Below are 13,703 nucleotides of genomic sequence, written 5' to 3' on the forward strand. Positions count from 1 at the left end.
AAAGAGAAAGACTGAATTAATGAATTACATACATGGAATGTTGGCTCGGTCCAGGATAATTTTATTTGTAAATAAGTGGTTTCTGCTTATTATGCACTTTACACTGGAAAAAAAAAAAAAAAAACAAACTATGAAGCCTAGAAACATTGTAACATAAAAGCTTCGGTCTCAAACCTGATTTCCCCACTACCATAATTTCCCTTTTCAGCAAAAAATAGGTAACATTACAACATCTAGTTGTAAAAATCGGCCTCCATAACCACCTAGGTTAACCAGTAGAAATGTTCTTTCTAGCTTACACTTTTGGTTAAGTTAGGATGCTTTTAGCTGCCACTGAGGTATCAGAATCTCTGTAGATTTCAACTTTTAAAGTTTTGTTTTAATTAAAAAAATGAAAACAGCTTGAAGTTGGGAGCTTTTAAATATGCAGGAAAAGTAGTTGATGTGTAAGTGTGTGAATATAGCACAGCCATCCATATCTTTTCCTAGCTTTTGCTTATTTGCCACTGTTAAACTATGCTCTGATATCCATCTCATTATCACATCAGAAAGCAGGGGGCTAAGATCTTGGGTGATGTAGGACTTTATCGGTTCTAGTTCTCTCGTAGTGGCAGCTACTCCCTCCTTTGCTTTGCTTATTTAAATGTTTGTTACAAGTTTAAGAAAAAAAAAAAAAAACAAATCAAGAAAAACACCGGGTAAAAATCGAGTCTGAGGGAAACTCTTCCTTTCTGCGCGCGCGCACACGCGTACACACGCACACACATAGAGACTCGCTTCTGCACTAGCACATTTGAGTAAGTGCCTAGCATACAGTTGAAATTTGTCAAATCTTTAATTCTGCAACAGCAAGCTATCGCTCAGAATTTCATCGAAACTTTCCTTCTCAAATCTCCTAAGTAGTATTACTTTTCTAAACAAACTCACGTTTCTGAATAATCTTCCTCTCTCCATAGGAATCAACGTGTATTCCTATTTATTGCCTTAACAGTTTTTAACTTTTGCCCCCCCCCCCCCAACATTCCAATCCTAAAAAAAACTATTGCCGAAGGGTTTTCTTTATTTTCTTCTTTCTTTCCTCCCTCCTTTCTTTCTCTCCCTCCCTCCCTCCCCCTCCCTCTTTCCCTCTCTCCCTCCCTTCCTTCCTTCTTTCCTCCTTCCTTCCTTCCTTCCTCCCTCCCTCCCCTTCTTTCCTTCCTTCCCCCCCCCCCCCCCTTTTTAAAAAAAAGCATTTGTTTCTATTACTCAGAGCATCCTGTTTGGATTCTTGATTTTTCATCAAACTTTCGGGGAAGTGAACCACTGAGGTTTTGGCTACGGCAAAACCTTTCGATTTGGAAGCACCTCTCTGATGAGGAAAGCCTGCACTAAAGGGGGAAGTTTGGAATCGGGGGAAAAAGCAGAGAAAGGGAGCCTGAGACATCTGCCCCATGCAGTCTCAAAATCACCACACAAACATCCACCACCGATCAGTAATGGGAATTCAGCAAAAGTTGATTTGAATTCAGTAAGGTAGAACACTTCTCAACAAGCATCATCACCAGGGCCTTTAAAGTATCTGCAAGCACCTTCCTTACTCCCATGGACTTGCCCTTCAACTTTAATAACTTTCTCCTCTCTCAGTTTATTTTCTCCAGTGGCCTCTACTTTTCTAAACTCACCATGGTTTAATCTCTGGCTCACAGTGCACTGATACTTTTAGATGTGATAATGGTGGGCAATAGGAGAGGGAAGAAGCAAAAACTATGTGTTTCACAAGGTTTCAGTTTACAGCTATCAGTAACATCGACAGACAGCTCCATTTAAGAGAGAAAGGGGAGGGGAGAGAGAAGGAGAGAGAGAGAGAGAGAGAGAGAGAGAGAGAGAGAGAGAGAGAGAGAGAGAGAGAGAGAGAGAGAGAGAGAGAAGAGAGTTTTCTACTGCTTTTGAAAAGCCGTTATTTTTTACATCGCTTTTAGGAAGATAGATTAACAAAACATCACATTTCAAGCCATTCTGATCTGTAATTAAATGGAGGAGACGGGTTGTATTCTCCTATGGCTTTAACAGAAGTTGCAGTGATCCAAAGTCAGGTTGCTGTGTCAGAGTGGCATTTTTATTAATGAGAATACAAAAAGCTTGCATATTCTTAGCCCTGCTTGAATTTAGTTGCTAAGCAACCGGTGTATGGTAATTCATCCGCGAAATTTAAATCTTTGAGAAAAGATCGTGCGTTTTGCTGAATGGTCGCCACGAGGAAAACAACTTGTGGGATCCGCAGCAGCTGCCACTGGTGAGCCGCACAGGCTGGCTGCGCCGGAGAGCCGGAGCAAGAGGCTCCCTCCCTCCCTGCAGGTCTCCCATTGCCCACGAGCAAAAAACGGGTTAGAGACAACTGGCTGGCTGGCTATAACAACTATAGAGATAATAATAATAAACAGAAACAGTAATAAACACAGTAGCATTCTAACTTTTTTTTTACACATTCAAACACTGAGACACACACACACCTTATGTACCTTTATTTAACACCTTTCCCTTTCACCTTTAGGCATATTAAAGTGTCTCCTATTTTATCTGAATCATATCCCAACAATTGAAATCCATTGCAAACCTCCTGAGACGGATTCACTGCATATGCTCACTTTTCAAGTCACTACCCCCCCCCCCCCATTTCCAAACAAATAAACAAATAAAAAGACCAGGCACACCCATTCACCCACTATTTTGCCATTAACTCGGTCTGTTAATTGTACTCACAGACCCATCTGAGGTCACTTCCAGAGTTGATTTTTCCTTAAGGAAAACCGGACTCATGAAAGAAAGAAATCAAACTACCTAGTCTGCCAGAAGACCAATCTCCTGAAGCTGAAATAGTTACATCATAAGTCCATGTTTTCCACATTCACATTCATATTTTAAGATACAGAAATAAGTAAGCACGGATGTTAACCAAGAATGAAAAGGAATAATGTAATTAATAAGTCACCAAAGTATTTGATTAAATAATTCCCGTTCCACTACCTCTCTCCACCAGCTCCCTCTTCCACTCCCGAATTCCTCCAACTTCCTCCAATATTTCTTTCTCTTGGGTAAAGGAGATTAAAAAGTAAAACACTGAGCTCACTGATTTCCGTATGGAAGTCAAGGTCAAGCCTCCAGTGCAGCACTAGTAGTCACGATGTCACGTGAGTGACCTCCAGATGAAGGGTAGATAACAGTTCTAAAGAGCTGGGATAAGCAAGTATTCCACACGCACAAAGTTAGAGATAGGTAGTCAAGCCAAACAGAAAATCCTGGCAACCTCTTTTCCCTCTTTATTGTCTGCTTATATTGCTAATAACTGGATAGGAAGAAAGGTATTCTATTCCTTCGTATCCACTCTGAATTCCTTATTATTATTATTTTTGGGTGTGTGTTTTTTGTTATTGTTGTTCTGCTTTATCTCCGTTTAAAATAGCGGAGCCAGCCCCAAAATATCTTGCTTTGAAAGATACATCGATTACCCCCAACCACTCAATTCACTCTATTTCTGTCTTTCATCGTTAAGAATGAATACAGTTAAGTATTTCTAAGTGAAACCGAAAATAATTGGGTTTTTTCACCAATACATTGTTTCTGTTTCCGTCTTTCTAGCAAATCACGTACATTCCACAAAATAAGATAATTCCCTAAGAATTTCTATCTTCTTGGGGACGGATGGGTGGGGATAGGTCTGGGTTCTAAATAATTAATTTCAACTCTATACCCAGTGCCAATACTTGTTGCATCCCTTTTAGAATTTGATTAATTACTCTAGAACTTGAGCAAGCTAAACTTCATGTGGAGAATATGTTCTCTCCTACAATTTAGTTCTGAAAACTAAACTGTATTGATGGATCTCACTCTGTTTATCATATAAATTGATGCAAATATATCCATCTTTTAAAAGATATTTATACATAAGTATATAAAAGTGTCATTTTTGCTTTAACTTGAAGAGGTTGATCATTTATTATAAAAATAAAATGAATAAATACAACAATATATTGTTGCTTTCAACAGGATAAATATTTTACAAATATATAATTTAAGAAAACAAATTTAATTGTTAAAATTATTTAAAATATTACACTTATTGATAAAACTATCGAGTATATACTACATTTCATTTCAGAACCAATTATTTTCTAAACGTTCCATTAAAAACCATTCATACAGAACAACTCGTGAACATGTGCAAATACCAGATACTACAGGAAAGCATAAGGAATCTCTAAAGGTCAATTAAGAATGGTGGTATTTGGAAACAAAGTAGATCTGTTCTAGATCCTAAAAATAATAGAAATAAAAAAGATAGATCAACAACAGTGAGGTGACTATTTTAAATACATCTTGAAATGATTTCTCAATATAGACTTGTAGAGAAAGGATGGGAGACTCATTAAGAGGATTGAAGTTTAGGAACAAGAAACTGTAAATTAAATAATCACATTTTGGGATTACCCAGACTGATTAAATATAACTTTGTTAAACATTTGGCTTTCCTTTAGGCTAGATAGGGAAAGGGAGTAGGAGGACAAAAATAGAGGAAAAGCTGAAGAACTATTTGCTAAGCACAAGAGACACTGGTGGGGTAAATGAACACATTGCTTAAATTCATTAAAAGATCTGGTGATATATAATAATATTTTTCATATTTACATGTGTAACAATATAACCCTTAGCATAAACCTCTCCATTATAGCTACCCATCATTTTGTTATCCATGTGCTTGCAACCCTGAAGTTTCCAAATACATTCAAAAGATTAATACCAACAAGAATAATGTTATTTTTATTATGGGACAAAATGACCTCACTGACTATGCAAAATAACACACAAATGGGGACATTTTTGCCAGCTTGTCAAAGTAAAAGTTATTCTGCTACTCTAAAATCAGCTTTTTTTTCCCCACAGAAACCGGCAAAGGTTGCCTTTTAATAGAAAACAGTGTGAAACCTAATGTTATCCTTTGTTGTCATCCAAGTTCAGTAACCAAATACTTCTAAGAAATTTAAATAGCCTTGTCTAATCAGCCACTACCCTTCCTGTGTGAAAAACAGGATTCCACCTCACGTGTTAATAGTATTCACCATATAAACACAAACCTACCCAACCCTTTGCCACCAAATTAAATGGCCATTCTTTGCACAGAAGACAGTAAAACTGATGAAATCCTCCTCCCCCATCCCCTTTCAGGTTATGAAATTGCTGAATATCTATTATTGAACAAAAAAAAAAAAAAAAAAAAAAGAAAGATAACAACAGTAAAAACAAGTAAAAATTATGGTTCTTTCATTTGATATCCTTCTCTTTCAGGTTACGATCTTTCCTAAATTTCACAGATCCAAATGATTATGATTTTTAGCTAAAGATTTTGTTTAAAAATGAAACATTCTCATATAGAGCTATCAGCTTGGCCTGGATTTATGAAAGTGACACTTGACCTATGGGAAAAGGAACAATTCTTTCTTGTTTCTCTAAAAATTTCCCGTTTTAAACCCCAATTTCAAGCAGAGAAAGAAGGAAGGAAAGGAGGGAGGGAAAAGAAAGAGGGAAAGAGAGGAAAGGAGAGGAAAGGGGGGGTGAGTGTGTGTGTGTGTGTGTGTGTGTGAGAGAGAGAGAGAGAGAGAGAGAGAGAGAGAGAGAGAGAGAGAGAGAGAGAGAGAATAGATGGGAGGGATAAAAGGTATGATAAAGTGGGAGGGGGGGGAGGAAGTAGAAAACCAGTGGAAAATACTTAAGATTTATATCACACATAAAAAGTATTTTTTGAAAAGTACACTAATGAAGGATTTAACTTTGTAGACACTTTTGCTTATCTAGTTCTTACAACCTTAAATATTGAAAGCTTTTCCACAAATCTGTAAATAATAATAAATTCAGTTGATAAGTATGACAATCCTTTCTGCTGTATCTAAAAGCATCTTTGACAAACTAATATACCCCACTGTATTACGATGATATGGAAACTGCTGAGGATGAAGAAAACATTGGAGCACTTAACACTAAGTACCAAGGGCCTGAGACAACAATTACACAACTGTAAATAGAATTTTGGGAGTATATTTTTCCATTAAAATACATTAAAATTATGAAGATAAATTCAATGATCATTCAGATGTTATATTATAAAATCATTTATAGGCATAAAAAACTATCCTTCACTGTTTTTAGTTTTAAGAGGCCAGACACACAGAGAAATATAGAAAGAACAGATGGGAAGGAGAGGGGAGAGGCTAAACTTTTTGAAGCATTTTGTATGAACCATTAATGAACACTTGATATTTTTAGTGAGGCACTATACTCTTAGATTAGAAGAAAACAGATATATCCAAAAAGTGGGTTCCTTACTAGTTAAGAGTATCCCATCATCCCATTTTAAAAAGCTTAGTGAAATTAAGGAAAGAAATATTAGGAAATTCATGAGTTTACCAGGAGTGACTATTACCCTAAAAATGCTAACAGCATGAATAAGCCTTTTCTTTTGTTTTGCATTTCCAAAATCCTTAAGTGGTTTAGGTTAATAGTTCATTATTTCTATCACTTAAGGATTTTCACTGTCTAAAAATATTTCAAGAAATTTTTTTTTCCGACACAGTGTTTACGCATCAGACACAGACTATTTCATTCTAACAAATTTATTTTCTCAATCAGCTCTTACGGAATCACTACTCAAATTAAATTACAATCAAATTATCACATCAAAAGATACCCTTATTACCTAACAACTGTCCATATTTTCATTTCATTTTTGATTTGTGCTCGTCTGAAAAAAACACGTAATACAAGATCTGGGGAAAAATAAATTACCGTTTTGCAGCAGTTCATAGGTATTCTGAATAAAATATTAAAAGAAGTCATTTAATGAAAATATAAAGCAAATATTTTTAGATCAACAACGGATCTAACAATTCTATATTGCCGTCTTTTGAAAAGTCTGTTTATTAAAACCTACCAAAAACACTGCTTGGAAATGGCAGTATTATATAATCACATCCACAGCACCCATTCAAAGTTGGCAACGGATTTAGGAGAGGAGAAGTTCAGATAAGTGCAGCTGCAGATACTCAGTCTTTCTAAATCCCTTTATCTGAATCAGTCCAGAAATAAAAAATAAAAATATTAATAAAAAAAATATTGGCGGTGGATTTTTTCTTTTTTGAATCTTCCACGTTGAGTGGCAGCCGTCAAAACCACAACTATGACAGGCTTGTCATTTCCCCATTTCTCTCTTGTTGTTGCCCTTGATTCATGCAAAGTCCTCCTAGAACCTCGAACTTTCACGTACTGGGAGTCTCTCTTCTCCCCACCCCCCTCCGGTGTTTGTCCCTTTCCCCCTCCCCCCACCCTTTTCTTTTGGGGTCAACTTTAAGGGTATTTTCTTTCTTTCTTTTTTTAACTTCAGTTATTCAGTCTGCTTATTTTAGTGCTGTGTGCATATTTCCTTTTCTGAAGTGAACTGATACATTTCATTTCAGAGTAGATGTCTACTTGTCCCCAAATTATGTGAATATGGCAAGAAAAAAAAAAAAAAGCCAAGGGTCCTGGAACGCATGTAGGCACCCTCTGATCAAATCAGATGCCTTTATTTCTCTTCCTTTCTGAACTGTTCCCATGAAAGAAAAAGTTTCCGTGTACTGTGAAGTAGGGAAGGAGGCTTTTTTTTTTTAGAGGAGAGGAGAGAAGTATCGAGGTGGGCGCTGTCCTGTCCACCGCTTCAACAGGAGATAATTTAGGGGGAAACCCCACATCTGTAGTTCTGGCGCAGAATGCATCTCCCCCCTCCCCCATTAAAAAAAAGAAAAACCACCACAGTATATAAACGCGTTCGCTTTGATCGTTCCCCCCTTTTCTCCAAATATTTTCCCATTATTTATATATGTATGTGTGTGTGTGTGTGTGTATATATACACACACACACACACACACACACATACACACACACCAGTCTGAACAGTCTGGATTTTTATTAAGCTTCTTGTTTTCTTTGCCCCCATTTTCTTTTATTTTGGTGCTTTTCTCCTCCGGACTCTAGTCTATTTTTCTTTCCTTTTTACAAAAATGTGTGCACGTATGTAGGTATGGGGGGGCAGAGGAGGTGGGGGACGAGAGGGGGATGGATATTTTTCTCCTCTCGTTGTTGTTGCTGCTGATTTTGTTGTGGCGGCGGCGGCGGCAGCGGTTGCTGGCGATGGTGGTGGCGGCTGGCGGTGGCTGGCGGCAGCTGCGGAGGCGACGGCTGCGGCTGCAGTGGTTGGTGCCTCCCTCTCTTTCTCTCCCTCTCTCATTTCTCTCCATCTTCACTGCACGCTAGTCTGCAGTCCGTGATGTGGGGGCGGCGTGTCCGCGTTCACGTTGCCGACCTGCGAGTAGACATCGTCGGGCGTTTGCTGCTGGATCCCTGGGGGTGTCATTCGCTTCTCTTTCTGCCGCCGGTTACAGAACCAGACTCTCACCACTTCCTTTTCCAGCTGCAGGCTGTCGGCCAGATTGGTGATTTCCTGAGCCGAAGGCTTGGGGCACTTGAGAAAGTGGCTCTCCAGGGCTCCTTTGACGCTCACCTCGATGGAGGTCCGCTTCTTCCTCTTTCTGCCCTGGGCTGCGATCTTGTCGATGCTGGTGGGGCTGCCGGTGGACGAGTCGGCCTCCTCCAGCCACTTGTTCAGTAGCGGTTTCAGCTTGCACATATTTTTGAAGCTCAGCTGAAGGGCCTCGAAGCGGCAGATGGTAGTCTGCGAGAACACGTTCCCGTAGAGGGTGCCCAAGGCCAGCCCCACATCTGCCTGCGTGAATCCCAGTTTGATCCGTCGCTGTTTGAACTGCTTGGCGAACTGCTCCAGGTCGTCGGAGGTCGGCGTGTCTTCGTCAGAGTGAGGGTCGTGGCTATTCAGTCCCGGGCCTCCGCCGCCGCCGCCTCCCCCTCCGTGGTGAGGGGGTCCCTGCGGGTGGTGTGGGTGCGACGGATGCGGCGGATGAGGATGGTGGTGGTGGTGATGGTGGTGCTCGCTCAGCTCTGGTGTGTCTCCGCGCACCAGCCCCGGGTGCACTAGGCTTTGACCGCCGCCACCTCCTCCACCGCCCCCTCCGGGCCCTGGAGGGGCACTTAGCATCCCGTTCACCGTGAAGCCCCCGGGCTGCGAGTAGAGCAGAGACTGCGGTGGCGGCTGCTGGCCCCCGGCCATGGACGGGAGGTGCGCGGCTGCAGCGGCGGCGGCGGCGGCGGCAGCAGCGGCGGCGGCGGCGCCCCAGCCGCCCAGGTGGCCTTGGTGGGGGCGGCGGCGGTGGGGGCCGAGTGGGGCGGCCCTCGGTGGTGCAGCGCTGTGCCAGAGTGCAGGTCGTCTCTCCCGGCGCCTCCTTTCACGTCGGGGCCCTGCGGGGGTGGCGGCGGCGGCGGCGGCGGCGGCTGCTGAGGGCTGCCGGCCATGCCCACAGCGCTGCTGGACCAAGGCGAGCCCGCTTCCACGGCGGCGGCGGCGGCGGCGGCGGCGGCGGCGGCGTGGGGCAGGGCCGTGACCCACTGGTGAGCGTGGCTCAGCATATGGCCGCCGTTACTGGCGGCCATAGCCCCTTGCATGAAGTCGCTCTGGACCATCTTGACTGAGGACGGGTCCCCACGGTAGCCGCCCGAGGTCACAGCGGCGCTTCCCGGCTGCATGCCTCCGCCGCCGCCCCCGCCGCCGCCTCCGCCCCCGCCGCCGCCCCCACCACCGAAGCGTCCGAGTGCACGATGGAGCCGGCCGACAGGAGGCTGTTCCCGGGGAGGTACGGGTTAGAAGCCGCCGTGGCCATACCGCTCCGCTCCCGCCACCCCACCGCCGCCACCACCGCCGCCGCCGCAGCAGCCGCGGCCGCAGCCGCCGCCGCAGCCGCCGCCGCAGCCGCCGCCGCCTCGCCCCTCCCTCCTCCTCCCTCCTCCTCCTCCTCCTCCTCCTCCCCCTCCTCCCCCTCCCCGCCCCCCCCCGCCGGCCCCGCCGCCTTCTCCTCCTCCTCCTCCTCCTCCTCCTCCTCCGCCTCCGCCTCCGCCGCAGCCGCCCCCGGCTGCAGCTGCAACGCCGATCCGCAGGGTGCGGGGGTCGCCGCCGGGCCTTGGTCAACAGCAACAGCAGCAGCAACAGCAACAGCGCCCTAGGGAGAGGGACTCGGCTATCTGGGTGCACTCCTTGCCCTCCTTCGGGGATGGTCGTGTTTTCCCCCCCACCCCTCCAAGCCCTCTTTGAGCCAGTTGAAGTATTTTCTTGGGGAGGGGGCCCGGTGTCGGTCCTCTGCCTTTGGGCGGGCTTCCTCTCTCCCCCTCTTTTTCCCTTTCCAGAGGGTGAGGATGGACTCTGCCCCAGGCTCTGGTGGTCTCAGTTCACCTGTTAAGTGACGGCTTCGAAGGAAACAACAAAGAAAAAGGCTTTTCGGTTCTTCCTTTAAAAAAAAATTATATATATGTATAATCTCAACGAACAACTTCTTTTGCTCGTCCACTTTCCCCCCCTCTTTCTCCTTTAAGAGCTTATTTCACTTCTTTTCCTCTTATAGTAAAACTTTAAAAAAAATTTCCTTTAAGGCGTGAGGATGATGCTGTTGGTTGCTGGTGGTTTAGGGGGAGGGGAGTGTGACTCCTGGTCTCCCCTTCTTGTCCTCTCTCTCCCTCTCTCTTTTTCCTCTTTGCAAGTTTTGTTGCTGTCCTACGAAAACTTCCTTCGATGATGCATTTCTCCAAAGTTGCTATTGCTGGAGCATTTTGTTGCCTCTGAAACGAGAGTCCTTTTTCATCCTTCTCGCAACAGTCACAGTCTGATGAGACATCTTTCCTTTTGGGCAGAAATTAGGAAACAAATGTAACAAGAAAAAAATTGAAACGGAGAAAAAAAAGAGGTTGAATTGTTCTGTTACCTTGTTGATGATGATTTGGTTTGGTGTTTTATTTTTTATCCCAGCAGTTGCCTGGAGAAGTAGGAGGAAGAGTGCATTGGTAGAGGTGTAGGTATGTGTGTGCATATAGGATATCCTTGATACACAATAACTCCAGTGGGGAAGTTGTTGCAAGGCTTGCTGAGTGCACTGGTGGTGGTTGGTGGTGGTGGTGATAGTGGTGCTGGAGAGTAGTTGCAGCAGCAGTTCTGCGCCCTCTCTTTCCTCTTCTCTCTCTCTCTCTCTCTCTCTCTCTCTCTCTCTCTCTCTCTCTCTCTGTCTGCCTAATTTCACTCTCTTTCTCCCCCCTCACTCTCTTTCTCTCGCTCTTTTTCCGATCTGACAGTTCTCCCTCTGTCCCTCCCTCACAGAGCAGGGACTGCTGAATGTTTACCCTCGCCGAGAGCGCGCACCCACCACCACACTTTCCCAAATACAAGGAAGTCGAGCGCAAGGGCCCCCGCTGATTGGCTACCCGCTGTGTGATTGACAATCCTAGAATGACTGGCTTAGGACGCGCGGCCCCCCTTCCGGCCGTTCCGATTGGTTGCTTTTTAATTTAGGCAAAGTGTCGTAGAAGCTGGAAATCTGTCGTTCCCCCACCATTCTCCCTCCCTCTCCCTTTTTCTCCTCCCTTCCCCCCGAAATCCCCCACCCCCCGCCCCCTGGCTCCGTCCACAACATCTTAACTCTTAGTGTCCAGCAAATACATTTGAGTTTCCTAAACGTGAGAACTGAGAATAAGATCAGGAGAGAAGGGAAAGGAGTGGAGAAGGAATGAAGAATGAGAAGGGATCGGGGCTTGGAAGAAGGAAAAGAGAAAATCGGTGTGGAAAAATAAATAATAAAAAGTCACCCACCCTATCTAATAATCCATTCTGTCGGCAAGTAATTCCGGCGTCCTATAAAACGCTCTACTTGGTATGCATCCCTGAAATAGATAATACCTATAGAACGATGTCCTCGTCTGTTTCAAAGTTTCCATCCATTCACCAGCCCCTACCCCCTCCCTTTTTTCGGCTGGAGAGCTTGCATTTCCGAAAGCGTTGGTCGCGGCTAGTCTCCTCCCTGGGCAAAATACTGCAACTTTCCGCAAACCCCTTCATTCAATCTGCACTCCTCTTTGTTTTAGTTCTCTCTTGCCACCGACGTGGGAAATGTACTACTCAGTAGTAGTACTGTGCCCGCGCGTGTAAGGGAGAAACCTATAAACTAACACTCTCTCACTCTCTCTCTCTCTCTCTCTCTCTCTCTCTCTCTCTCTCTCTCTCTCTCTCTCCTTTCTCCTTCTCTCTCCTCTTTCTTTCCTCCCCACCCCCTTCTCTTTCTTGTTTCTCCCTGTATCCTTTCTCTGCAATGGGAGCGAGTGTTTATTCTACTCCTGTAACTTTGAGGGTTTCTGTGTGAGCCATATACTTTATTTGAAAACCAAATCAGCCCAGCTTTCACCCAGGTAGTGGTAGTAAGTACATCAAACACGAATGGCCTTTAGAAATTCTCGATTTTACAGAAATGGAGCCAAAAATGCAGGAATCAATTGCCCCGATCTCCACTTTGTGGCGGGTACATTTTTATTACGGTTATCATTTTTAGCAATAGTAGTAATATTCCAACCCCCCCCCCCCATGTTAAGTGTGATTGGAATTGGAGAGAGTGTGTGCATATGTAGATGTGAATGATGGTCGGATCTAATGTTTTATTATTTCTTAGCCTGGCTGAAAGAGTTAAGGGGGACGGGAGGGGGAGTGCTTGGGGGAGGAGGGAGAAGAGAGGAGAGGGTGAGATGCGACCAAGCGGAAACGCTGCACAGAGGCAACCTCAGCGAACCAAGAAAAAAGAGAAAGTGGCAACCAAAACAAGGGCAAATTGAACACTCCTCGGGGATTTCCAAAGAAATAACACAATTCGGATATTCACTGAATATATCTTTGCTAATGATTGTATATATGGGATACATCCTATACATGCAGCACAACATAGATTTATGTTACTTGCATACAGTTATATACGTAACATTATGTTATGTACTTGCATACAGTGTGCGTAGATGCAGAATATAGGCATATTAATATGTACTATGTATTCCTCAAGACCTATCTGCTCCTTTGCAGGCAAATGTGAACAATGAGTGCATGTGCTCCATGGAGGTAGGTGGAAATCCACTTGTGTATTTTCATTAAAATGTGAACCAGAGTGTCCCTCTCCCGATTAATAATTTCATTGCAGAATACAGTTAGTTGAACTCAGTTTACAGCATAAGCTATATCCCAACACCAAGTGTGCACCAGCATATGCATGATTTGAAGATTAACTATAGCTGGGTAGAATTACGTCCCGCTCCAGCACGATCCGTGAAAGAGACCATCTTAGGTAGGTTTAGCTAAACCATTAATGTGAAGTATACAGATCTGAAGGGTAATGGTAACTCAAACCCTAAACATAACGATTTTTTTTTGTTCCCTTGCGTCCTCCAAAGGTTTCTTTTATATGTGTATGTATGTATGTATGTCTATATGAAAGATCTAACACAGATTTCATTGAATAAATCTGAGATCTCCAGGTGCAGACGTTTGAATAAGTCACTGCCAGAACCCCATGTTTTCCTTTCCAGCCGATTTTGCTTGGATCAGGCTCAAAAACCGAGTGAGTCTCGTGGTTTTGTTTACACTGAATGGGGAGGATAGGAACGGTGCCATGGGGCCGCCTTTCATTAATATACAGTGAGGATTTTGTCTAAATTACTGCTATGAATTTCACAGTACACGCTTTCAAAAGCCGTCTCAGGTGGCCTGATGAAACGT

At 43.9% G+C, this 13,703-nt stretch overlaps 1 protein-coding gene and 1 long non-coding RNA gene across 3 annotated transcripts in view; both read right to left on the reverse strand.

Annotated features, from left to right (window-relative positions):
• LOC116422290 overlaps positions 1–12,086 on the reverse strand; it is a 33,720-nt gene extending 21,634 nt beyond the window's left edge. Inside the window, exon 1 of one of the 2 annotated variants that reach the window (XR_004232870.1) lies at positions 11,763–12,086. This is a non-coding gene — a long non-coding RNA (uncharacterized LOC116422290). Of the gene's footprint in view, positions 1–3,003; positions 5,575–11,762 lie in introns of those variants that run through there. The other variant, XR_004232869.1, reaches the window with a different exon arrangement.
• On the reverse strand, positions 7,673–9,829 carry POU3F3 (POU class 3 homeobox 3). Its single transcript, XM_031958801.1, is given in 3 exon segments — positions 7,673–9,295; positions 9,298–9,714; positions 9,717–9,829. Coding segments are annotated over 3 exon segments (1,485 nt in total). The 5' UTR covers positions 9,793–9,829; the 3' UTR covers positions 7,673–8,303.
• Positions 12,087–13,703: the final 1,617 nt, after the last annotated feature.

The sequence above is a fragment of the Sarcophilus harrisii genome, chromosome 3 (assembly GCF_902635505.1).
Source record: "Sarcophilus harrisii chromosome 3, mSarHar1.11, whole genome shotgun sequence".
NCBI lineage: Eukaryota > Metazoa > Chordata > Mammalia > Dasyuromorphia > Dasyuridae > Sarcophilus > Sarcophilus harrisii.